At 33.6% G+C, this 27,826-nt stretch overlaps 1 protein-coding gene across 1 annotated transcript in view; it reads right to left on the bottom strand.

Annotated features, from left to right (window-relative positions):
• Positions 1–27,826, bottom strand: part of UBA6 (ubiquitin like modifier activating enzyme 6) — an 80,179-nt gene that overhangs the window by 2,043 nt on the left and 50,310 nt on the right. Inside the window, exons 14-32 of the mRNA XM_090266810.1 lie at positions 27,001–27,144; positions 25,137–25,204; positions 23,727–23,805; positions 22,598–22,678; positions 19,554–19,631; positions 17,903–18,084; positions 16,598–16,703; positions 15,173–15,262; positions 14,980–15,060; positions 14,052–14,180; positions 12,163–12,214; positions 12,013–12,076; positions 10,997–11,066; positions 9,478–9,549; positions 6,733–6,850; positions 4,700–4,893; positions 3,777–3,904; positions 2,801–2,888; positions 2,489–2,583 (exon numbers count right to left, since the gene is read on the bottom strand). Of these exons, the coding sequence (XP_090122936.1) occupies positions 2,489–2,583; positions 2,801–2,888; positions 3,777–3,904; positions 4,700–4,893; positions 6,733–6,850; positions 9,478–9,549; positions 10,997–11,066; positions 12,013–12,076; positions 12,163–12,214; positions 14,052–14,180; positions 14,980–15,060; positions 15,173–15,262; positions 16,598–16,703; positions 17,903–18,084; positions 19,554–19,631; positions 22,598–22,678; positions 23,727–23,805; positions 25,137–25,204; positions 27,001–27,144 (1,919 nt within the window). The remainder of the gene's footprint in view (positions 1–2,488; positions 2,584–2,800; positions 2,889–3,776; positions 3,905–4,699; positions 4,894–6,732; positions 6,851–9,477; positions 9,550–10,996; positions 11,067–12,012; positions 12,077–12,162; positions 12,215–14,051; positions 14,181–14,979; positions 15,061–15,172; positions 15,263–16,597; positions 16,704–17,902; positions 18,085–19,553; positions 19,632–22,597; positions 22,679–23,726; positions 23,806–25,136; positions 25,205–27,000; positions 27,145–27,826) is intronic.

The following is a 27,826-nucleotide window of genomic DNA, read 5'->3' as shown; positions in this document are numbered from 1 at the left end:
ACATGTAATAAAATGTGAAATGTCATTCATAAAACAATCATACTGGAGATTACAAATATTGGCCAACTCTATACAGCATTTTTGTGAATTATTTGCAGCACATTTTAAATTTCACTAATCTAGACACTATGGGACCATACATTCTACTCTAATCTAGGTAGTATACAATAAAGAAATTCTAAATACTCCTCTTAATTTATCCAAAGGATACTTAGGGATCCAAGTGAAAAAAACAATATAGCCCTGGCTGGGTAGCTCAGCTGGTTAGAGTGGTGTCCCGATACTCAAAAAGTTGTGGGTTCGACCTCTAGTTAGGGCAATATAAGCAGCATGCAATGAGTGCATAAATAAGTGGAACAAGCATTGTTTCTCTCTCTCCCTCTCCCTCTTCCTTCTCTCTCTAAAAATCAATAATAAATAAATAAACCAAATTAATGTCTTAGCTAATATAAGAGAAATTTTGTTTTTTAAATACAGATAATTAAGTAATAAAAAAGTGAATAACCTTATTAATCATAGTTAAGGCTGACATGACTGTTAAAGCATCATCATGTAGAGATTCATTTATTCATGAGACAAATATTTATTGATGACTACTTTGTGCCAGGTATTAGTCTAGGTGCTTAAAATACTTGTATATCAGTGACCAGATCAAATAAAAATTCCTATCCCCTGGTGGGAGATAGATAATAATTTTTTTTTAAGATTTAAAAACTCATTTCTAGAGAGAGGGAAAGGGAGAAAGAAAGAAGGAGAGAAGCATCAATGCGCGAAAGAAACATCAATTGGTTGCCTCTCCCACACCTGCAACAGGAGGCCCGGCCTGCCACCCAGGCATGTGCCCTGACCAGAAACTGAACAGCAACCTATTGACTTGCAGGATGATGCCCACACTACTGAGCCACACCAGGCAGGGCACAGACCAATAATTATTAATAAACAAACAAAATATATAGTAGCTCTAAGTCAGTGATCAGCTCTATGTAAAAGAGAAAAGTCAGAGCAAAGAGACAGGGCATGCTAGGAGAGGGCAGCAGGCTGTAGTATTAAATAGGGCTCTGGGAGGCCTCTTCAGGAGGTACAAAGGCAAGAGGAGAGTTAGCCAGGTTGCTACCTCAGAAATTGTTACAAACAGAGGAAACAACTAGAGCAAAGGTTTCATGCTGCCACATGACTGAAGTGTTCAAAAAAAAGAAAGGAGGCCAGTATAGCTAGAACTTTGTAAGTGGAGAGAAGTATACAAGGAACTTAAGAGTAGTAACCAGGCACCAGATCATTTACGGCCTTGCGGACCACTGTAATGATTGGCTTCTTTTTGTTTCCTTTCTTTCTTTAGGTCTCTGCTGAAATGCCATCGTAACAGGTATTACCTATGACAAGCAGAGGAAATACGTCGTCGTCGTCGTCGTCGGCAGCCGTCCGTCTCGAGAGACGATGGTGTAGCTTCTTAAGAGTCTATCTGCACCGCCGAGAATGGCTGTGCAGTCCAACTCGGGAGTGACACGGTATCTGTCTCCTCCCGTGTTGAATCGACATCTTGCGATGACGCTGAAGCTACAGAGCCTGGGCAGGGTGATATGGAGGGTCTGCTGTTGCCCATGCAGCAGACCCCCCCTCTCTTCGCAGCTGAAGGGTCCAAGGGAAAGACGGAGTCAATACAGCTTGGCTTCAGGTGCGCCGCAGGAGTTGCCGGTGTTGACTACAACGTCAAACCGCCTTAGGGACTCCGGCTCCGGATTTTCTGTCGGGGTTTACTCCCTTAGCCTTTCCCCTGAAGAGGTATGCCGCAAGGCAGCGGAGGTTTTTTGGAGTCAGAGTTTTCCTTCTCTGATGTACCCTGACTGGAAGATCGAACCAGCGACACTTAGCTCGCAGGCCGACGCTCAATCCACTGAGCTAAACCAGCCAGGGCCAAGAGGAAATACGTAGACTACACAATATAATATAGGAACTTACCCCCTAATTCTGCTTTATTTTCTCCATAGCACTTAACAGTATTTGACATACTTCTGTAGTTGTTATGCAAACTCCTCAAGTAGGACTGGGACTTTGCTATGTTTATTGCTGTATCCCTGATGCTTACAAAAGTACCTGGCACATAGCCAGACACTCCTAAAAAATTTCTGAACATAACGATTTGTCACTTTGTTTAATACTTCACTCTCATATTCCTGGCATTATGTGTCTCCACATGAGAGGTGGATCAATTTTCACTTGGTGTATTGACCAGATCAGGTTTCTAAACCTATTGGCTGAAAAGTTAACTTTGAACTACAATAAATTTACGTGAGTACTGTAATCTTATGAATCTCTCTTGAGAGGTAGCCTACTGAGCTTGGTAGATTCACTGTCTTTTAGACTGCTGTTAGGAGTAAATCACATACTTTTATCTAAACTTTGATAACCTCGATATTTACTTTTCCAGTGTGCATCCAGCTTATACATTTCAATCCCTGTGAATCTTTTGCATACAGTGTGTGACACTTACGTTAACTTCAATCTTTTTGCGTGACCAGGCATTACAGGAACATACAGCATTTTGACACCCTGTACTACCATTGTTGGCTCAATTCCATATTTCTCCTGAAAGTGAATATTTAAAACAGAAACAATCAAAGCTCTGTCTAAATATAGTGTCCAGTAACAATCTTTTACTACTAGTAGAGAGTAAATAAACTTGGGCTAAATAATATTTACTAAAACCTCCCATGAAATTATGTATAAAAACTAACAGACTCAAAACAACTAATTAATGTATAAAAAGTAACAGACTCAAAGCAACTAAGTGAATGTGTCTCACTTTTACTGCATTTATGAAATCCAAGAGGGTGAAATCTTCTTTTCCATGTATAGTCCATCTGTCCCAAATTGTAAACGATATTCCATTTCTGTTGTTAAAAAAAAATTCAAAACGAAAACATTTTAATTTTCTTCCCTTTAGTAATAAAAATAACCCAGGAGTCCATTATTTGTAATTTAGTTAGACAATAATGTAGGGGGAAAAAAGAAAAACACATCTCCTAAAATATTTCTTAAACTTATTTCTCCAACATACCACACAAGTAACCACTTTTATCAGTGTCTCAATATAAATCAGTATGTCTTAGTGAGAGAGTCCTCCCACCGCCCCGTTTTTAAGTACCTGCACGAATTTCTCTGTGTGGATGTGCCAGTGTCCTACCACTGGACACCTGCGTCTCTCCAATCTTTGGCTATCATAAACAATGCCAGAGTGAATATTTTATATATGTATCATTTGAAATGAATGTAAATTATCTGCAAATTTGAAATATAGTGCTGTATTCCCCTTATTATGGGTTACACTATTTTATATTCTCATCAGTAATATATGAGAGTGCTTTCTCACACTCTTGTCAAGGTCGGTGTTTTCAAATTTTTGGTTGTTGCCAATCTGAGAAGCAAAAAATGGATGTCCAGGGCAATGCTTTGCTTTGCCACATAGCTTTTGGAACTAGATTCTAAATCATATGATCCATTAGTCAAGACACTAGGGTGCCTTCTAATTCATCTGAGTTAGGTAGAGGAAACCATAAGAAAGTACAATGCTAAATAGTGTGACAGATCACACGTCAAAGTTCCACGGCTATTCTAGTCACAAAAACTTCATGAAGATAGGGTTTTACCTGGTCTTAAATAATGGTAAGAATTTATGCATACAGAAGGACAAGAAATGTGAACCTAGTATTTTTCCCTTCTGAAATGTAAAAATCTTATTTCATTCTCATTATGCAAGAGAAATAGACCTTCATGCATACCTGATTTCAGTTTTTCTTATTTCAGATGTTTCTGTAAACACTATAACTGGAATGGCTAAGTTAAGGAAACAATTTTTGTAAGCTTCAAAGGGATAGCCACCCGCTACTTTGATCATCTCCAATGCAACCTAAAAAAAAAAAAAAAAAAAGGCATCTAATTATATAAAAAATGTAAAATTATTCATGACTTTAATTAACTGTATTTAATTTTCCTAAATTCTTCTCAAGCATTTCTCCATACAGAGTAAAATCAACTATTGGAAGGGAGTAACATAAATGTCTTATAAGTCGCTCCACTTTTAGCATATTTTATACTTTTAAATTCTCCACCTGTTCTAAATGTGGTGAATAAAGTTACTACAAAATATATTAAATTAATCAGGTAATCTTTCTATTTTGAAAGCACACAGAACTCAAGAACATTTTTAAAAGAGGGGCAGAAAAATTACATAGCTTCTAAGAATAAGACTACAGTACAGTATAAAAACTAAAGCCATCCTAAAGATTCTGAATCATTAAGAAAAGATTAAATTGTGAGATACCTGAATCACAAACAGGAATTACATATTTTTAAGGCAAGAACTAAAATCCAACAGCAATGATTAAGGCAGTTCATTTTACTCAAGAAAAAGAGCACCTGCTTTGAATAAAGGACACAAAGATGATTAAGAGGATTACTGCCTGCAAGAAAACTTAAGACTATATCTTGACAGAGCTTATTTTTTATATTAAAATATTTGTATACCTGTAAAACTTAAAAATATAGATTATTTTTAGAAATACCTTTAAAATTTTAAGTTATAAGATCAATATGTATCCTTCCTTCTCTAAGATCTCAGAGTGCTAGTTGGAGGCAGTATAGTGGGAAAAACAAAAAGGAAGTGATGGAATAAACATTTTCCCTGGAAGAAGAATAAACTCACCAAGCCAGAAACTGCAGCAGTGGATGTTGCTATCGCAGGTATAATTTTACCAGCTATCCGCTTTGTTTTGAAACGGTCAGCTGGTTTAATGCTATACATTCTGGCACGAAGATTTGATGCAGCTGTGATAAAATCTATGTGTCCATTACGATCATCATCTTTTTCAAATGAAAGGACTGCCATCTGAAGGTCACCTGATCATAACAACCAGAAAAAGTTTCCTAGTGAGTGGTATAGGTTTTCCTAGGTGAAATGCCCTGTGGGTTCAGTACTCTTATATATTCCTTTTTGTTTATGTTTTTAAATGATGGAAATGTACAACAAAAATCCAAGGACATGCAATTATTGAAGGACATGAAAATAATGGCTATAATACCACTAAATTAGAGAAGCTTCTATATTATAAAAACCTTTCTAAAAAAACAAACAAAAAACAATGTGCCACATTTGCTAGTGAGTCGTCGTCGGCGGCAGCCGTCCGTCTCGAGAGACGATGGTGTAGCTTCTTAAGTGTCTATCTGCACCGCCGAGAATGGCTGTGCAGTCCGACTCGGGAGTGACACGGCATCTGTCTCCTCCTGTGTTGAATTGACATCTTGCGATGACGCTGGAGTGTCCTCTCCAGTGGAGCTGAAGCTACAGAGCCTGGGCAGGGTGATATGGAGGGTCTGCTGTTGCCCATGCAGCAGACCCCCCCTCTCTTCGCAGCTGAAGTGTCCAAGGGAAAGACGGAGTCGATACAGCTTGGCTTCAGGTGCGCCGCAGGAGTTGCCGGTGTTGACTACAACGTCAAACCGCCTTAGGGACTCCGGCTCCGGATTTTCTGTCGGGGTTTACTCCCTTAGCCTTTCCCCTGAAGAGGTATGCCGCAAGGCAGCGGAGGTTTTTTGGAGTCAGAGTTTTCCTTCTCTGATGTACCCTGACTGGAAGATCAAACCAGCGACACTTAGCTCGCAGGCCGACGCTCAATCCACTGAGCTAAAAGGCAACATTGGCTATTGTTTGCAAGTTGACTTCAAAAACACTACTCTGAAACATTTGGCCTCTGATAACTAATAGGTAAGTTGGTCAAATAAAAATATGTAAATTTTCGAAGAGTTCTAGATCAGTGGTTCTAAAAATCATTCAGTAGACAGGTGTAGTATGATCTGTGATAAAATGAGAAGAAATTTAGTATGTTTTTTCTAGAACTATAATTAATAAACTAAGATAATTACGTTTTATTTGCAAAACAAATATTTTACAAATCCAGGTTGTTTTCCACAAATTTTGCTGGTCTGTCCATAAAATCCAAGTTTGGAAACTGCTGACTTATGTAATAGAAAGAAGGTGAGCAGGTCTAAAATCATGAGCTAGTAGCTCTTTGTAAGAAATTAAAAGTTCGGTTAACCTACATTTAAGACCACAGATGTATGTACGTAGGTCAGTTTGCATTCCCCGTGTGTACTTCTGAAGACTAAGAAGCCAAGAAAAAAAAATCTGTTTATGTTTTTTTATCCTACAGTAACTTAACTGGATCTGTCTAAAGGTTAGTCTCCACTTTTTGTTCATATGCTAGCCATTAGTTAAAAAGAAATAACAATGGAACCTCAAGGACTAAAACCATCAGAATAGGCCCTGGCCAGGTACTCAATTGGTTGGGTACACCAAGGCTGCAGGTTCGATCCCCGGTCAGGGCACATACAAGAAGCACCAGTGAGTGCAGAAATGGGTGGGACAACAGACTGATGGTTCTCTCTCCCTTCCCCTCTCTCTCTAAAAAAGAAAAAAAAAAAATCAATAAAAAAATGTAAGAAAGAAAAAGAACAATAACAAAGCAGACTTACATTTTAGCTTTTCAGAATAGGGCAATGGGGGAGAAAATTATCAACTCAGTCTCAGTTAAAGATGAACAGTGCCTTTCATTTGATCATGAAATCAACTAATATTATTACTGTTACTGTTATTTAATCCCATAAGCTTTAGGGCATAGGACTTAGTGAAAATAAAAATCCCTGCAAGTTCAAAACATTTTAATGAAGATTTCCCCGTACTTGTGGTAACTTCATTAGATGAAATAGCCTTTTCTAGTTGGAAAACAGCATTCCTCTCATCTTCACTGCTGATGGGAACATGGTCTGGCTTCCGTGCAGTTTCATCTGTTTGAATAACCTTAAAATACGTGTTTAGTAATGTTATCACATCCTGTATCTAATTTATTACCATACATGTTTTATCAAATAAGTCACTAAGAGGAAATATTTCCTCTCTAGTTTAATCAGATTATTAATGATTATAGTATAATGTATTTTACATCTTCCACTAGAAAGTAGTATTATTAATGTCTTCTTTATTATCTGTCTTCTAATACTGATACCTAACTCTCTGAGAATCTTTTTCTCAGGATCTTTACCTTGTTAACAATTTCAACACAAGACTGGGCAAAAGTAGGTTTACAGTTGTGAGTACGCAGAAGTTTTTATTTTTGTCTTATTTTTTATTAATTATTGTATTATTTTCCATATAAACAAATGTAAATCTACTTTTGCCCACCCCTGTATATCTAAAACAAACTTATTCACAGTGGGTGTTAAAAATATTTAGTGAATAGCTTGTAAGGTCTGAATTTATATGGTTTTCTTCTCAAATTCCACACTAAAATGAAGTTAATATTAATCAACAATTTGTAATTCTCACAAATCTACTTCAAACCAAATTGCATGGCTCTAACTAATACAGAGCTGTTTTCTGTATTCAAAGGAACTGAGGAAATCCATAAAGTATTTAATATAAGCATTCCTTAAATATTTGTTGATTACCTACAACCTATTCTTTTCCAAAGAATATGCCTTTCTTCATACAGATGAAGGACAACATATACAAGTAATTTATTCTTAAGGAATTACTTACTGGACATTGCATGAGGGCAGTGAAGTTAATATTCTCTAATTAAGAAACTAGCTACATCATCACTAATAAAAATACTATTTCTATTTAAAAAACACATCTAATTCATGTTTTTATAATTATTTAAGAAATATTAAAAAGCCAAGGAAGCAGAAACATGTTTGCCAGAACATCTAGTTGATATTGTTGGTTGTGGCATATGTTAACTAGACGTGCCAGACCCCGAAGGTTTGGTGTGAATTACTTTGAGTTCTGAAAAAAGTTTATATAATTCACATTAAAACTAGCTAAATTGACCAGGATAATTTATTACCCTAAACCTTTAATAGAAAATAAAAGTAATTCAGGTCAGAAAACATATTGATGAGCAAGCAATAAAGGCTACTAAAGTTGTTAATGCATGTTCCCCTGGCTTCTGCCTACCATTTTTGCCCATTCAGAACATGGCTAGGAACCTTCTTTATATGGAAATGCTGTTTATCTTTTCTGTACTTTTATTCTTAATAAGCTACAAGTCATGAACATTTCATTTAGCAAACCCATCTACTTGTACAAAATCTACTGCCTACAAGTTTTCCTTTTCCTGAAAATAAAAATGCAGAGTGGAAGACTGCACACACCCCGTCTTTCTTAAATTTTGTGTGGTAGGCCTTATTCTAGATTTTCCAGTATAACTAAAGGGTAAGAGGAACAGAAGGTTGTTTGATGGTTGAATTTTAGAGTGCATATGAAAAGGAAAATAATGACCACGTGGAAAAAGACCTAATATTTTCAAACTTTCTTATTTACCCTACCTAAATTTCATGTTCCATTTTTATTATTATTACCTATATCTTTCTCTTTCCAACATATTTGCCTGGCAAAATCCCAACCCTTATTATATCCAGTTTCCCATGTGTTCTACAGCAGCACCCATGCAGTTAATTCCCTTTTCTCCAGCCATATTCAGTGGAGTACATTAAATGGGCTAACATTAGATGGATCCTCAGTGCTATCTCACAATTCTACCACAGATTCTAATTAAGTGACTTTCCCACTTCTCTGAGCAATTATTTCATATTTTTTTCTCTACTCAAACTTCCTTTATCTTCTCCTCCTTGTTCAGAGCTATTCTTTTTTATTTTTCTTTCACACTCCAATTCCCAATTCCTTACAGAGCTTATCAGGGCTACTGCAAAATATACACAGAATTCAACCACTTATCACAACTTCCTGTTACCTATTACTTCATTCAAACCATCAACATTTTTGCCTATAATCTCCTAATACCTTTCCTTGCGTCCTCTCCTTTGTCTCATATAATCATTCTTATCAGAACCACCAGTCATCCTTTTAAATAAAGTCAGATTGTGTCCTTTGCTTAAAACCCTCCACTGGCTACTTATAATAAAACATAAAGTACTTATCATAACTCCAACTACCTCTCCAATCTCACTCTCTACCATTCTTAACTTACATATTTCTCCTCCAGAAAAACTCTGGCATTCAAAGTTTTATGAGGCCATTCTCTGTACTTGTTCCTGCTGCCTGCATTGCTCTGTCACCAGGTAACAGGATGGCTCATGCCCTCACTTCCTTCAGGCTTCAGCTCAAATTTACCTTATCAGAGAGCCTTTCCCCTTTTATCCCATATGAAAATGTCACCAGCCCCATCATGCTTTGTTAATTTCCCATTTTATTTTTTCTTCTTAGCACCTATGCCCACTTTGCAATATTATGTAATTATTGGCATCATTTTAATAGACTGCCTCTGGCCCATTAGAATATAACTTCCAAAAAAGCAAGGATTTTGCTTTGTTTATTCACTGAAGGATTCTTCAAGTTTAGAATGGGATTTGACACACATAGAAGTTCAAGAACTATTTGATAAATAAAAGAATTTCTAAACATACCTTACTGGAAGGTTTGAATTCCTTAATCTTTACTTCAGAAAGAATATTCAAGAGGGCATCTGCTGATATGTCCTGTGTTTTTAAAAAGTAATTTTATCAACAAACTTATTCTTTTAATTCTGAATTATAAAGCTAAAACATTCTATAAAAATATTCTTTCATACTAAAATATTTGAATAATTTATCATTTATGCTATATTCATTTATGACATTTACCTTTATTTTTACAGAAACATCAACTATGAAGTCTGGGGAAGAAAGTGGTATATGTGGAAAAAGTACTTATTCTTTCCAGATTTTTATAAAGGTAGTTTTATTAATGGTTGTATCAGACTTAGTACTTTGAAATAAGGGTCTATCTCTTCATTGTTTTACAAAGCTCCCTGCATGAAATTATTCTAAATAAATAAATAAATAGAATTCATACCTTTGGAAACAGGAGACTAGTTAAATGGTTCAAGATAAACTTGGATAAATGTTAAGGTTATCAAATGCATATTTACTATTAAAAAGCTGCTTAGAAAAAATTGAAACAAACTGGTTTTGAGGGCATGTACAACACATCACAAAATTACTTGTCTTTTTAGACTGGCTGGTGTGGCTCAGTGGATTAAGTGCCGACCTGTGAACCCCAAAAGGTCGCCCATTCAATTACCAGTCAGGCCACATGCTTGGGTTGCAGGCCAGGTTCCTGGTTGGGGGTGTGTGAGACGCAACCAACTGATGTTTCTCTCCCTCTCTCCCTCCCTTCCCCACTCACTAGAAATAAATGAATTTTTAAAAAAATTACTAGTCTTTTTACAAAAAGAATCCTGACTGTATGCCACTGTTTTTTACCAAATATTTATGGTATATTTTACTGTACATTAATTCCAAAAAGGATTAATCTGTAACAGGCATTTTTATCTGGATACAAAACTGCTAGATCCATTTGAATCTGGATCCAAAATAGCCAGTATTAATAATGAATCTGGTTCACATTTTCCCATTCAGCCTATATAAAAGCATAGCAATTTAGCTCTAATATGCATTTGTGAAAAAAAATTCACTAATGCCAATCTGCCTCTCAATTGAAACTGTATTAGATTCTTTAGAGTTAGTCAATGAAGACAATGTCTAAGACAATGAATATGATGATAAGGGTTAAGAAAAACGAATGTTAAAGAGAATCCAAGAAATATTTAAAAATCGCTATACAATAGTTCCTTCTGGATTTTCAGAGTAATTTACAAGTGAAGTTAATAGGTTCTAAATGTCTTAAAAATAAAGACTGCTTTTACAAATGTTTGTTTCACTACTTAGAAAGAAAAACTGACTTTCTTCTACTTAGTAATGCTGCAATGAGATTTTAGTTTCTGATATGTTAGAATGGGCAACAATACAGCCAAAATAAAAAGCTTGTACCAAAGAACAATTCTTGTAATATATATACACATTTAGATGATGCAATTAGCTGATACATCATCTAATTCTAGCCTGGCTTGGTATCATTTGCTAAAGCTTGAAGGTAATATCTTACCTCTTCTGTAAATGGAATGCAATAGATTGTAGCATATAATTTTGCAGCATTCAGAAGGAAACTGAAGTGCCTTTTGAAATTAAAAAAAAAAGTGTGAATGCGAAGTTTCAAACAAGGTTATTTAATTCGTCAGAACTACAGACATTACATTGTTGAAGAAAAATAACTACAGAATTTTTGATATAGCATTATTTTTAAAAATTGAAGCAGTGAAATTCTGATCTAGACTTCAGCATTGCAAAAGCTATAAGAGAAAACATCAGAGAAAACATCAGATGTTTATATGAGGATAAATACTCATAAGCACTGACGTTAAGGTAGCAATCATGATTACTCTGGGAATTTGAGTGGCCAGAAAAGCAAAAACTGGAGGAGCAAAAGAAAATTCCTAAGAAAATATCAAACTAAGCAAATGAGTTGTCTATAAACTAAGAAAAGGTAAATCTGATAGCAGAGGCTGTCAGAATTAGGTGACTGGAAACCTAAAATAGGCACTGGATGAAAAAACTAAGCATACAGGAAAGCTTATAAGCTAAGTGTATAATTAAAATATATACATATAAGTATGTGTGTGTGTAAATAAAGTGTATATCTCATATGGATAGTTATGCAGGTATTCACTCAAAGACCAACTCCTTTGAAAATTAACTTGAAATATTTAGCAGTAATCATTTTACACTCCTATATAACTTAAGTTTCTTATATATGAGCTTCATTAAATAGAAAACATGAGCTGTCATTTTACTTTTTACAGATCAAGTTGAAGAGTTGACACTTTGGTTTCACTTAGAAAAGATAAAAATAATAAGGTTATTTATCATAAAGTAAATAAGTAGATTGTGTGGAAAGAAGTGCTGTAATTGGTTTGGTTGGCAAGACTATGTTAACTATTAGATTAACAGGGATGTAATAATTTAATATTAAAAGAGTCTGAAATTTTCACCCAATAAGATAAGCCTACACAATGTTAAAGATTTACAATAAAAATGCATATAAAACTGGATATAAATACTTACAACGGTTCATTGAAATCAAATTTTATTGGAGAGGGAGGCCTCTTAGGTGACTGCCAAAACAAACCTAACGAGATACAAATATTATTTTAAATTGAGGCAGCCAGTAATAAACTACGTTAAACTTTTTCCTCAACACTCAGTTATACTCACTGCCATCTTTTAATCGAGTATCCAGAGGGAAACAGTGAAGAAGCTGAAGAGCCTAAAGAAAAAAAAATTTTTCAAAAAAGAAAATTAAAACACATAAAAGATATACAGTGAAGTCTCCCAGCTACTCTTGAGCTCCATCTGTTCATTCTGGATTGTCACGCTCCCTCTCCCCCATACCTGGAATAACTTCTATTGTTATTTTAAAATCTACACTTACAGTTTGTTATCATAAAAAATAAGATAAACAAAGCCAGTTCAAAGTGCAGTCTGAGTGTCCATCCCAGAGGAACTGCCTTACTGGTCTTACTCCTCAAACTTCTGGAATGGTAAAGCTGGGCGAAATAACCAGTGGACTGGGCCTAAGGCAGCACTGTCTTCCAAACAACTCTTTGCAAAGCTAAGAGGAAAGCATTATGACTATCAGGCTGAAAATTAAAGACAATCATTACCATTAGTAACACTATGCTGGTATATGCATCCACAGAAATTCCTTCTTTAGAGTATTAAGACTCATAAAAATCCATCTTCTATTCATATAATTTTTCCCCTCCTTCTTAAGAATACTCCTTGCCTTCACTTCCTAATGGGAACACTATTCTAGTTTCTGCCTGAATCAGTGCTTCCTAACTAGCTGTTCTTTTGGGTCTCAAATAAACTGCTTGTTGCCTCTCAATTTGGCCTTTTATTTTTAGGTTAACAGCATCTATAGCAAACACAAATAGAGATTATTTCATCCCTCTCTACATATTTTATATATAATTTTGCTGCTTTTAAGAGCTAATCCTTAAAATAAAAATTAAGACAGTAAAATATATATTTAAAATTATATATTTGAGATTTGCTTAAAAACCATTTGGGGAAAGGTATATTGGGTGGAGTTATAGATGAAAACAAAATTATCTATGAGCTGATAATTGTTAAACCTGAGGGAGATATATGAGGATTGTATGAAGATTCATTATACTATTTTCTCTACGTTTCTATTGTTCAATTTTTCCATAATAAAGTTTAAAAAAAACGATAGAATATAAGGATTACAAAGAGTTCTTTATATTTTTAACAAGAGGTCCTTGATAATCATGGTAAGGATATTTTGAATAGCAATGGGGAAAGAAGACACATTTACTGGATGAAGACTTGGACAAGGAGTATAGATCATTTTTTCCAAGAAGCAGAGCCAAGAAGAAAGTGAAAAGCAAGGATAAATATAATAAAAAACTCTCCTAAAAAGATGAACTTAATTTATCTGCTAATGGGTAAAAGCCTAAAGAGAAGACGAGACCAAAGAAGAGTACAGGACACATTCTAGCAACTGTGTTATTGGAGGTAAGAATAATAGCTAATACTTAGTATTTATGGGCCAGGTTCTGTTCTAAATGCTTTACATGCATTAATTCATTTGAGCCTCATCACTGTCCTGTGAATTATGTACTAATTTGAAATCTTCATTTTACAAACGAGGAAACAGACACAAAATATGATTATCAGATAGGGTGGGGAAGGCAAAATTTCTGACTGAATATCTCTATTTTCTCAGACTCTTGCTTTACTCTGAAAAACAAACTACTTTAAGACTACTAATGAAATGCATTCCTTATACTCCAGAAGAAACTTCTATTGAAAATCCAATTTTGCACACAGAAAGAGAAGGATCAGTTAAATGTATAACTAACATGCCACTGGGTGAAGTTTAAATGTATTCTTTAATTAGTAACATTCAAAGAGAAATTAGTTGCATGCCCAGCACTTGTTTTCATTTAATCTACTACTTATTTCTAAAAACTTTCCCAAAATAAAGAGCAGATATTTTGAGTCAATGACATTAATTTGGTAGTGATTAAATGAGCCAAGGTGAGACCTGTTCTTAATAATTTATAATGCATACTTACCTTATGGTTAAAATATTTTTCAAACTTTAATCTTGCTAACTCTACACACTGGGACCAATTTCTAGGTCTTCTGCTAAGTAACTTAATAACTTGAAAACAACCTTCTAAACTGTGTCCAGTTTGTAGCTTCTACAATGAGAAAACAAAACAAATGCATTTCCAATTGAACACACAGGCACACGTGCACACACACACACACACACACACACACACACACACACACACAAACCCTCCCTCCCCCCTCCCCCGGAAGTATTAGCCAAAGTTTGAAATGCCATCTCATGTGTCTTAGGATTTTTTTCCAACCCAAGCTCCTTGTCCCTGTCTTTTTCCTCTCTTCCTTTCCTTTCTTTTCTTTTTTTGGAGAGAAAACAGAAACAAATAGCTCATGAAATTTTAACTGAAGTTACTCGTCTCCCAAGTTATTCTCGTGTTTTGCTAGCTATTAGTACTATATATGTTCTTACTAAAAGAAGTACCAAGAATAATGTTTTATACTAAAAAGCTGGCAATTAATATAGGATTAAAGAAAAGTAAGAAAACATCTTTGAAGTGACCTCACCATGAGAGTAATAAGTCTGAGATATTACTGGCCAATTGGGGAAGTTTCACTAGAACTCAAAGAGCTTAACAAGCTGTTTTATTATCTGTAGTTCTTCTAGTATTATTATAACATCCTTATTAGGTTGAATCATATGAATTGCTGTTTTGTGGGTCAAACATGGTCAAATACCGACAACTCCATATAGTTCAATCAAACTAAAATAGTCATTTGTGACTTGCTAATTTCAAGATTCCTCATGTACTTACTATAAACAGTAATAACCCTTAAATCCCCTTTTTAGGAGGTAAAATTAACTATTTGCAGGCATCTTGAAAATAAGATCACAGAAAGTATTGTTTGTATTAAAAATGTATTGATTTTTACCTGTAAAACTTCTTCTGCAGATAAATAGGTTTGCCAAAATTTGTTAAATAATGAAGGCTTGTGGGAAAAGGAACTTTCAAACTATTGTGGAGAAGAGGGGAAAAAGTTACAAACAGAAGTCTAATTGAAAATTGGAAATATCTTTTCTACTACTACAAAAAAAAAATCCTTATAAAATAAAGATCTTTATTACCTTATCTCTTGCCCACTGTATAGTATGTTCAATAGCAGCTGGAAAGGATTTTAGAGTACAAAATGGTATTTCCTCTTCTGGGGGATCCCGCTAATTTATAAAATATGATAATATACAGTTAACAGAAGCAATGTCAATTTTCTATTGACTGAATTTACTTGAATGTTTTAAGACAATTAAAAAAAATAAAATTCAAAAATAAACTCAACATTTTTCTATCTTCTCTCTTTTAGGCACCAGAAAACAAACTGATTCTTTTGATGCTTAACCCATTTATTAATAGCAATGCAACAACAAACATGAATTCTATTATCACTTTTATCGGTGCACTCATTTGATACATGTAGTACTCATGGCAGAGCACATGTAACTAATTTTCCCCCTCTACTCCCTATTATGAAAAATAATTCCAGAATCTCCAATAAGGTGCTCAGCATGACATGACTTTCTGCATAGAGAAAAAAACTGGAGAGCATGATTGTGTTGTCCTTAATGCTCAGTAGTTTTTTGCAAAAAGTGTGTAAAATAAATGGCAAATGGAAATGCCTATGTTGTCTCATGTGAAAAGGCAGCACTGAAAAATGTCCATAATCTATTATATGGTGCATTTGGTCTATGTTTTACTAGTTCACCCAATCTAAAATGACTCACTTTGTCTCTTTTTACTTGAAGATTTATGTTCTGATTTGTTGATTTTTGAAATACCACATGAAATATAAGCCAAAGAAGTAAGCCAGAGGAGTATTAAATTATCAACTTTAAATATAAAGTCAAGAGAATACAGGAGAAGGTTTGGGAAAGATGCAGAACAAGAGAATCAAGGTAACTTTTGAAATTTTATAATATTCTCTACTTTAAAAGTTTTCAAATATGACACCCAACATATCATGACTTCCTCCATCTAATTTCCTTCAACTTCAACTTACCAATATTTTTGTCTACTATATTTTTATTATATAAATTTCTGATATCATGAGAGTAAGTGGGAAAGCAAATTTTGTAAAGATTTTGAAATTTTACTAAACCAAACATTTTCATTAAGTAAAGAAATATTTACTCTTGTAAAAAAGTATACTCCTTTCAGTTTTACAACATGGTCTTAATCTTTAAATCCCAAGGCCTACAATTATTTCTTAGGTCAGTGGTTTTCAATTTCATCAGTATCTCAAGATTACTTGCAGGGGTTACAGTAAACAGAACAACAGAATATAGAAAGCCAAAAACCAAAATTTTGATGATTTACAAGAATCAGTTCAGCTATGCTTTTAAAACTGTACATACACATACACATGAACATTACTGGCAGACCAAAAATAGGACTAGAGAAGCTAAGTCAAATTTGTTGACTGATGAAAACAAACAAAAAAAATTATGCTATAAATAAAATTGTGACATTTACTTAAAAAAAAAAATTGGTTTACTTACATGACTATTATAGGATTCGGTCAAATGAGGTACAATAACTTCAGTGTGTCCCTTAGTGCCCATTGTTCCAGAATCCAGGAGGGGCCGTAGATTTGCTATGCAACGGCTATTTGAAAAGATAGTAGGAAAAAAACCCCATAAAAGTGAGTACTAACAATGTAAGCAAAGGAAATCCTACCACTTTCTATTGATCACTTGACATATTGATCACTTCTTGACTATAATACTTTAGGAAATGTACATTACCACCAAACAACCCATTCATCATTTCTGTCCCTCTTCCCCCCCAAATTCTGTTCAATCTAGTAATTTCTGTCTTTACCTTCTACTACTACTAGTGCTACCACCACCACCACTACCAAATTTTGGGCTTCCACTTTTTTTCTGCTAGGTTAACTCTTAACTCTGTTATCCTTTTTTCTTGTTTCCTATTACTTCTTTGGTTACTTCCTGGCTACAGGTTCTATTAAGACTGTAATCTTCTCAATACTTTCATTATTCCAAACAACACTATACAATGTTGATACTTACAATATCTATATTCTGTACGCTTTAATTTATTAAAGTTATTTTTCCTTCCTTTGCTGAAGAGTACACACCTTCCACTACATTTTCAATTGGTGAATTTGCTTCTGTTAATATACCTGCTCTAACACTGTAACATTAAAGAGTCATATAAAGATATAATAAATATTATGTAAGGTATAGGTATCATTGGTGCTCACTCATCTTATTTAACAAGTATTTATTGAATGACATCATGTGTTGAACATTGATGATACAGTGATGGGAAAATACATGGTTCCTAAATAAATGATTTAGTAAGGAAACAAATATTAAATATGTATATCAATAAAAAATAAGTGCGATGAAGCAAAATGCTTAGTTCTATAGAAGATTATCACAGGAGATTCTAATTTAGAATTTGGGGGTTAAAGAAAGCCTGTTTCAAGGAAGACATTTAGGTAAATAGTAAATTTGGGATCAAGAGTTCTGGTACAAGATAAACATAATTTTCTGAGGCTGAAGAAGAGTATGTTTAAGTCCCTGAGGTAAAAAAAAAAAAAAAAAAAAAGCTGGATGCCCTGTAAGAACTGAAAAAATATGTATAGCTAAAATAATGGGAGCCATGTGAGAGATTCTGTATTTTATCCTAGATAGAATAGAAAACCATCACAGAGTCTGAGTAGTACATAGGAACACAGAATTTAAAAAACTGTTAACTTTTCAACAAATAACTGTGGGAAAGAGAAGTGAAAATAAAAGAAGGACAATTCTTTATGAACCTGAATTTCAATTACATACCTGTCTACATATCTCCTGGCTTCCACATTATCTAATGCAGTAATAATTATATCTTGTTTAGTGTAGAACTCATCACTGTAAATAGCCTCAGTGGCTGGACATACTTTGTTCAAGTGTGCATCTATCTTTACTTGAGGATTTATTTTTAGGGTTGCATCAGCAGCAGTATAGCTTTTAGGTTTCTAAACAAGTAACAAAAATGGAAGAAATAAAGGTTAAACAGAAAAGACAGGCTATGACTGAATTTACACATTCTTATCACTCTGGTATGAAATGAGAGTAATTAGATCAATTTCACTTTTGAGTTTGTGGAAATTACATTCATTGTAGCCATACTACATTTAATAGTGCATAGTAGTCTAAATAATTTACACATTAATAAAAATCTGAACCTCTCTTTTATAGCTAAGAGCTTCAAAGTTCTTAACATATTAGTTAAAAGTCTAACTAAAAGTACACTGTTCTTTCAATTATAGTAACGAGGTTTAAATCAGCGAAGTGCCTAGAAAAAGATGAAAATACATTAAGTAAATAAAACATTAGAAATCCAAACTGCAGAAAATTAGCTCTCACAGGTATGACACTCTAACACTTTGGGAATAAAATCTTTAAAAAATACTGCTGTTTCTGGATCCAAATATTTAAAAAATTATTTTTTTCAGTTTTATAAAAAAGAATAACTCAAATATAATTCATTCTTTCTTTAGAAATCATCAATGTTATTTCAGATGTCAACAAAGTTCATTTGGAAGTCCTGGCTCTGACAATAAATATCTGCAAACCATTCTGTTTGAGTACATGCATCTAGCTTTAATGGTATTTCTGTCTCTTCTCACCTTGCTAAATTGACATGCTTTTACTTCTCAGTGCTGACAGTAAGTATACACACAAAGCATAAACTTTGTCAGAACTCAGTAAAATAAGAATAGGCTTTTAAAGTTCTTCTATAAGTTAAATGCAGAGTTAAGTAAATGAATTCTGTGACATACATTTTAGTTTATGAGACCTTGTTACTTAATTCTTTATATTTGGATAAATAAGGCTATTAAGTTAACTATGCCACCTGCTTTAGTTACTTCTCTGTTTATGATGACATTCTTCAGCTTAGTTAGCTATGATTAATATGAGTTGTTGAAAAATGAAGTTAAAAAAACATTTCTAAAGTAAAAGCATATTTGCTTGACTGATCAACCTGCTTCTTTTCCTGACTTAAATATTTTAGTCTCCACAAGACTGAAAACAAGCATTATTTTACAATAAAAAGGGATATTAAATAGTCAAACAAGATCAAAAGATCACAATATTCTAAGTGCTAAACGTTAACACCTCAAATTAGAGAACCTGTTTCTATATACATATTCAGTTTCTAAAATTAAATACAGAGACATACTTTGGTGATTACAAAATGAAAACAAAAATACTGCCCACAATTCACAACTCAGCTTTGAATATCCAAAAATGAATGCAAAATAAAATTTTATATTAAAAATTAATATTTTCCCTATAATCATTTCCATTATTTGATAGTTTCAGAAATTCAAATAAATAAATATTATGCTTGTCAAGCATCATTTTGTATACATTAAAAAGAAACTCTTCTGTTTTGTATAATACAACAGACTATTTAAATTTGAAACAGATAGCAACACACCTGTATGTGATGAGGACGAAATAAGAACTGTCTGTTCAAGTTGGATTTTTCTATCAAGTCAGGATCTGTAACTGTAACCTAATATCAAGAAATAAAAATGGCAAAAATATATAAAAGTTTAAGTCTGTTTTGCTTTTCTCAGGATGACTAAAACAACTCCCACAGTTTATTCTGAATTATTTTGGCTGGTAAAAGTTATATGAATACAAATATAGCAAAATGATTACCATTACTATTCTTTTTACACCTATACTTAATTATAATTAATGGTTAGCAAAGAAACATGTCAAACAAATTAAACATCTATTTTTATGCTGTTATAGTCAAAATTTTAACATATGTGACTTAAGAGCTAAAATTAAAGTATCTTGCTCCCAAACAATTAGAGGACATCTAGTCTCTCTTCTACTTTCCATGTTACCAACACACATTTTACTTATTTTTAACCATCCCACTTCCAAATCAGACAATATTTTTTATTAAAGGTTTTAAAAAGCAATCTAAAAATGCTGACAAATGCTTCTCCTTACCCTCGATTCACGTATTGCTCAAGTTATCTAATAACTTTTTCAGTGAGAACCAATAAATGGTAATCTTTTATCATTTTATTTGTCAGATGTCTTTACTTATCTTGAAGATTAGCCAGTTATTGAAATCTGGGATGACAGTAATTTGCCCTTGCACTATGAAGATCTGCTTCCCTATCTTTAGGTGTGCACTTCTTGTTGATGAAAATATTAGGAAATAGCTTTTTCTCTTTGCTTTATTTTGCTTGGGATTGGCTTACCTTTTCATTCTGAACATATCTTTTTTTTGTTTGTTTAATTACTTTACTTTTTTAAAAACTGAATTTATTGGGATGACACTGGTTAATAAAACCATACAGGTTTCAAGTATACAACTAATAAAACATCATCCGCTCACCACCTGAAGTCAAACTTTTATCATTATCCTTGGAAATTGCTTCTTCTCCATTTTTATTCTCTCTGGAAATTCTACATTTATGATAGACTATGCAAATTCATCCTCCTCCATTAAAAATATACATTCTGGGCACTCCTATTTGTCTTTTATTCATAAATTCTCACTTCAGCTACATCTGAATTTTTAGCTGACTCACTAAAAAGAAGTTGTTTTTTTTTTTTAATTTTAGTGCCTTTCCCTATGTTTCTTTTCTTTTTATATCTTTGGTCATTTCTAACTTTATTTTAAAGTTGGCTCTAGTATCTGTAGTACTCCTATTACCGATAGTTCTAGACAGCTAATTCTTCCATTTTCTTTGGCTGATTGATTCTTTTTCCAGGTGGTTCCTTTCCTTCTTGTGGATCATTTTTTATTGTGAATCATCTTGAATAGATGTTGATTTTTCTGCATAGTTCAATGTGCTTTGTATGTTTAACTATTACCATCATGTAGTTTTGCATTTGTTTTAGAGCTCTAGAGGTATCAATGGTCTTAAATTTTCTATATTAATTTCTTTGCTCAAAATTTTTATATAATTTTGGACTCCATATACCAGTGTGGTCCATGCTCTGAATTTTAATGACTCATCACGAGTGACTTTTCTTTCTATTTAATGTTTTGGACACATATTCAAGTCAGAAATGCTTGTAGTTACCACAGCTTTTAGCTCAGGAATTAATTTCTCTTTTAGTTCCTAGAATCTGGGGATTTCTCTTTCCTTCTTTCAGTAAGTTTGGCTATGTATGTAAACACTTAAAAAAATCTGCAGAACAAGTCTATATGTTTGCAATAGAATAAAAATCTGTCCCAATTAACATAGCTTGTTTTGTTACCTGAAAGTCAGTAGGTTTGTTTACTGTAGCTCTTTTCCTGATCTTTACAGGCTAATACACATAATGAATTTCCAGAAGTTAAAAAGTATTCAGGTGATTCCCAAACTCACACAATCAAGAACTTTTTTGTTTCTTTTTGAGAAATACTTTATTTTTAAAATGTTTTTCTATTACAGTTGTCCCATTTTCCCCCCACTGCGCACCCCCCACTCAGCCCACCCCTTCTCCCACAGTCAGTCCCCACCTTGTTGTACATGACCATGGGTTATTTATACTAGTTCCTTTACTAAACCCTTCCCCTAGTTACCCGCTTCTGTCTCTCACCCCCTCCCCACTGGTAACCGTTAGTCTGTTCCTTGTTTATACACCTCTGGTTCAATTTTGCTCATTTGTTTGTGTTGTCATTAGTTTCCTGTATTAGGTGATATCACATGGTATTTGTCTTTTGTTGTCTGGCTTATTTCACTAAGCATAATTCTCTCTAGTTCCATCCATGTTCTGAGAAATACCTATTCAAAGCCACCAGAACTAATAGCAGTTTGTGAAACATAATTATTGATCAATAATAATATAAATGTAGAACATCTGCTCATAACTGTGATAGTAACAGACACCCTCTTTGAGTGAAATAAGCCAAGTTCAATTAACTATAAAATTACTCATTGTTAGTAACCATGACAAATCTATGAAATCACTACTCTGGGAAGCTAGTTTATGTCTTAAAGTGAAACACATTTTTTAATTAAATAATACCATATGGCTTCCCAATTAACTCATATTTATAGTCTTAAAAATTTAAACTGTATACACAAGTTTCCCTCTTCTTTTGATAATCACCAATTGAAATTATATCTGACTAGCCTTCAACTTTCTAATGTTAGCTTCTCCCATCTTAAAGATTTATTCAATAATTATCAAGTAGTATCTAATAAAATAACATTAATATGCTTTACAGTTTGCAAAGCCTTTTTACATTTGGTTTTAATAATATCATTATGAGGTAGGTGGTACAGATATCAGTTGCACAGTATTAGAGAAAGATATTTAAGAGCAAAGAACTGAAGTAATTTCCCACAGGGTCACATAACTTGAAAAAAGTGGTCAGAGTACTATCAGAACCTTCCAATTTCTAACTTACTGATCTATACTCAAAAATTAACACTTCAGGTCTATATAGTCAAACAGTTAAAAAATGGACAGCAAGAGAAATATGTATAAACTTTTAACTCTCAAGAATTTATACCTTACCATTCCCTTCTCTTTGCTTGTGCCAACACCAAGTAAAGCAAAATTTTTTAACATTTCACAGCCTATGGCTCCACATCCTACCTATGGGAAGAGAAAAAACTATCAGATTAAATAAAATCAGAACTTCTAATTACTAAAGAGCAATTTCAACATAATTTTCATCAAATGCTACCTTACAATAAATATGTTTTTAAAAATAATTTGAACATCTGATTCATTTTAGTATAACGTATTTAACTGGTTTATAATGCCATTATTAAGTGCCTTAGTTACAGAAAAAATAAAATGCATCTTAAAATTCTATAAAGCTAAAAGATGAGCTCATTTTTTTTTATATGTAAGCTAGAAACAAACAGCACAAAACATAAGCACATTTTAATAAAAAAAGATTCCTTGGATATTAAAGATAGGCTCCACCAACATAGTCCTTCATTTGGTGAGAAAAAAGAAATATGGAAAAAAAGAAACCCAACCGATTTTAATGTATTTCTAGAAAATTATTTAATGTTCAAAACTATCACATTCATATTTTCATTTACTTATTCTTTATAGTGAGAGAAAAGAGGGAGTAAGAAAGGGAGAGAAACATTAGTGTGAGAGATGAGAGAAAAACATCATCGATTGGCTTTCTCTCATACACGCCCTGACTGAGGACAAAGCTGAAGCCTAGGCATGTGCCCTGACCAGGAATCGAGCCCGTGACCCTTTGCTTGGGGGCCTATGCCCAACCAACTGAACTGCACCAGTCAGGACTCATTTTAAATGTATTAATTCTTTAGATCAGGGGTTGGCAAACTTTTTCTGTAAAGGGCAGACAAAATATTTTCAGCTTTGCAGGCCATTATGGTCTCTGTCACAACCACTTAAACCACTATTATAGCATAAAAGAAGTCCCACATCATACATAAATGAATGGGTGTGGCTGTGTTCCAATAAAACTTTACTAACAAACAGCAAGATGGATTTGGTCTGCTAGCCAAACGAAACCCTTGGTTCTAAATATTTACTGAATGTGTACTGTGTTAGAACATGTAATCATTTAGACTCAAATCTGCTTTAATAAATTAACATGATGATACACAATAGCAGTAAGAATGTACTATTCATTTTCACCATTATTCATACTTACTAAGAAGATATTTAAATTTTGTAGCTTCTGACACAGATTGTCTCCAATGCAGGCTCGTAAGGCATCATATCTATCTCCTCTGAAGGAACATATTAAAAAGTCCAGAAAGGCATTTAAAACATTAGTTTCATGTTAATACAGATTAAATGTTGTATTTTAATTTGAAGGCAAAACTTCTGGGGTATATGTATTTTGGGGAAAATGAACCATAGTTTTAATCAGCTTCTCAGAGATTTGTGACTCAGGTGAATCAATAATATAAATAAAAGTTTCAGATAGCAATTGTTCATAAGAATATTTAAATGCTAACCATTCTCATAAAAATATATAATTTAAAACTTTATATTCATTATTTATAAAGTGGTAAAGACATACGGCATTACTATGACATGTCACCTTTAAATAGGAAAGAAATCACTTTAAAACTGATTTCTCTTTTCTATCCTAATGGCTTGGACAGAAAGGGCCCAGACGTCTGAGAGGGGGGAAACATAAACTATTTCCCTCAGCCCAAACTAAATATAATGTGCAAAAGGGTTTTGGACAGGCGAGATGTGCCTAGCACACCTTCCTCCAAAGAAGCCCCCCCCCCCTTTTTTTTTTCTCCTAATGTGGAACATTGAAAAATTAATCCCTGCCTTTTGTCACCTAGTAGTTATGGATTGAATGATGTCTTTTAACCCTTTTTGCCAAATCTGTTGCCCCCAGAACACAACAAGGACACCAGCCTACTAAACCAAGTACGCCGTTGTCCGGAGACAGCCAACTGACCTGGAGTCTGCACGATCCTTCCCCATGTGGGAAGGCCACCCTCCCCTCCACACCCCCACTATTATTAGAGATTTCTGGACCCAAGGGTAGGTAGGACGACGACCATGTCCAATTTGAAGCAGCTAGAGGAGCTTGAGACCTTCGCCCATTGCCCTTTACAAGATTACAAAGGGTCTTAATATCTGAGAGGGAGGGATAGTTATTTTTTACGAACCATGGGTATGGACTTGGGGGGGGGGTTGCTGGGGGAGGGAGATATTGGGTGGAGGGGAGTAAAGGGGAGAAAATTGGAACTATTGTAACAATATAATCAATAAAGAAAAGCTGGGGGAAAAAAAAAGAAGTAAATGAGTTAGGTTTCAGATTAAAACATCTGCATATTTAAATAAATATTTTTTTAAAAATTTATTTATTTATTTTTAGAGAGGGGAAGAGAGGGAGAAAGAGAGGAACACAAACATCAATGTATGGCTGCCTCTTGTGCGCCCCCAACCAAGGACCTGGTCCACAACACAGGAATGTGCTTTGCTGGGAATCAAACTGAACCATACCAACCAGGGCTAAACAAAAACTCTTTTAATCCAGTTGTGTCTTACAAATATACAAATAAGAAAAAAGCAAAAGAAATTCCATTATTACCGTGGGAGAAATTCTTCATGTTCAGGTTTGCTTAGGGATCCAACAATATCTGCTGCCTCCATGTATAACTTAAAGTAGAAGATAAAAAACATTATTTACTATGTATAAAATTTAAATTACTAGAAAAAGTAGTTCTCTTCTATAATTATTTAATAATTAAGGAAATAAAGGTAAAAATACCAATGTAGAATAACAGATTAAAAAATAGAATTGTTTTGTATACACTATGTATATATATTATATTAAAACAATAATTAAACCTGAACAATTTCTTAAAAAATATAATTTGATTCATGTCATTTAGCTATCTTAAAGATGTATGTTTTAACAAACAAAAGGAAACTTCACCTCCAAATCTACTTTTATAATTACATAAAAACTCTGGAAGCCCCAATCAATTATAGCTACATTTGAGTAAGTAATGAAGGGGACCAAAATTTTGCCCCCACAAAATATGCCTTTTGGAAAATTGATTTTAAGATGGTTAGACATAAAATACTCAGAAATAACCTTTGACCCTTTCCCTTTACCTGACTAAAGAAATTCAGATAGAAAAACATGAAAGGATGGAGCATCACCTTAGCAACATTAACCAAATGTGGCAGACAGACAGATCTAGCGAAGCCTGTTTGCTGAACTTCCCTGTGTCTCTTACCATTTCTGGGTGGCCCAGCAAGAATTTGTTTATCATACATTCGTTCTCTCTCATCTGTCTATAAACTGCCTGCTTTCCCTTTGATATCACAGACCTCTGCCTCCCTCTTCTTGGTTCAGATGGCATATAAACTTAAACTGCCCAATGCCTCTTTGGACTTTCATATACTTATGGCACCCCCACCTATACATCCTTAATAAATTTTGGACATATTCTCCTATTAGCTCAGCTAAAAGAACTTGGAAAGTGAGAGGAAGCTTATTTTTTGCACACCCACATTAATTTGATTACTCTATTTATCTTCCAGCTTGAGTATATGTATTATACGTCACTTGTAACTACATACACATAGAGGAAATGATCTAGAAAGCCACAATTTTAGTATTTTAAAAATACCAAGCAGAATTAATTTAAGTTAATGAAAAAAAGAACTAAGTCTCACTCCCATTTTCAATGATACTACTTATGTGGCTAAATTTGAATGGTTATTATTTACTTATAACACAGAATCTATATTATTAACATACTTTATATAATTTCTAATGCAGTTAACAGCCGTATCTAATCCAGACTTTTACAAATGAATTTGTGCTATGTTAAAATAAACCAAATAATTCAGCATCAAAATAGCATTATGTGGGTACTTCTTAAAACATAAAAGAATGATAAATGTTATAGTCACAATGGTTTTAAAAAAGGGCCTGAAGAGTGTCCTTTGATATCACCTGCCAATTATTACTTCTGGTAACTGAAATGAGTGTTTTTATTACATCAAATTATGTTTTTACCCTACCTACTTCTCATATCTATCATCCCATTGCTTTCTACCTTTAGTATTTATATTTAGAAAAAAAAATCAAAACATTGATGATGCCAAAGATTCCATGGAACAAAAGTCCTGAGAGCCCATGAATGTGAAGCTAATAAGAAATTAACTAAGTATAAGAATAGGAAACTCATTCCCTCACTCTCACAAATGAGGGAAATATATCCTCGAATGCAATGCTGACCTATAGTCCAACAGCCTCAGTATATGATCATATTAGTTTCAATTACAGAATTAAATTTTAGTGGCATACACATCTCTCTCATGCATCAAAAAATACTTTAAGGTTGCTTTCACTTTAACATCAAAATTCACAAGACATTCATTATATATATGGAAAATTTAACCTTAAATATTAAAAAGTATTAAAATACAGAACTAACCCATTGACACAAAGGCGAAAACTTTCCTGTCACAGCTTTCAATACTTCCTGGCTGGCAACACCTCCTACTGCTGCAGCAAGTGGGGCTAAGAAGCCTTGAGCAGTCCAAGAAAGCCAACACACAATGTTAGCGTTTACTTCAGGCTGAAACACAGACCATAAAAGATGATAGTATTAACAATATTCAAAATTTCAATGACTTAATGTGAAAATTATTATAGCTTAACTTCAAAAAGAGCCACTCAATTTCTCTATTAGTTTTTAAGTCCTAAAGAAGTTCTAATATCACAATAGAAGACCCAGTTGCATGACAAGTTACTCTAAGCAGTATTTCTCTTTATCACTACCTGCCATTCTTGCTTTATGGCTTTTTATGTTACACTAGGGCACCACTTAGAATTAACTGAAATATCTAACATTTATAGTTTTTGTTAAATAACAGTTCTGTGACATTTAGAACCAGAATTAAAAATAGGTATATTTTAATGAAAACTATGGAAAAACCTTGAACACAGATAAATAAAAATAAAATAACCCCCAAAATGATGAAGAGCTATCAGTCTGTACTCAGTGGTAAAATAAAAAATAAGTGTGAATAGCAGTTCATTATTTAAAAAGGCAGTTTAGAAAAAAATTAAGCTCATAATGGCACTTTTGCATAATAATTTCAGAGCTGATAATCATTACAAAGTTCTCATTATCATACTTAAAAAATGAAATATTTTTCAAAATAAGATTTCTTAGTATTTTAAAGGATATATTGAAGAATTGGATTTTCAAGCTACTGTTTTAGGACAATTTTTTATTTGTGGCAAAGATCTCTTCA

This window comes from Furipterus horrens, unplaced genomic scaffold (genome assembly GCF_987537825.1).
Source record: "Furipterus horrens unplaced genomic scaffold, mFurHor1.1.pri manual_scaffold_2, whole genome shotgun sequence".
Taxonomy (NCBI): domain Eukaryota; kingdom Metazoa; phylum Chordata; class Mammalia; order Chiroptera; family Furipteridae; genus Furipterus; species Furipterus horrens.
This window is presented reverse-complemented; position numbering and strand designations above follow the sequence as displayed.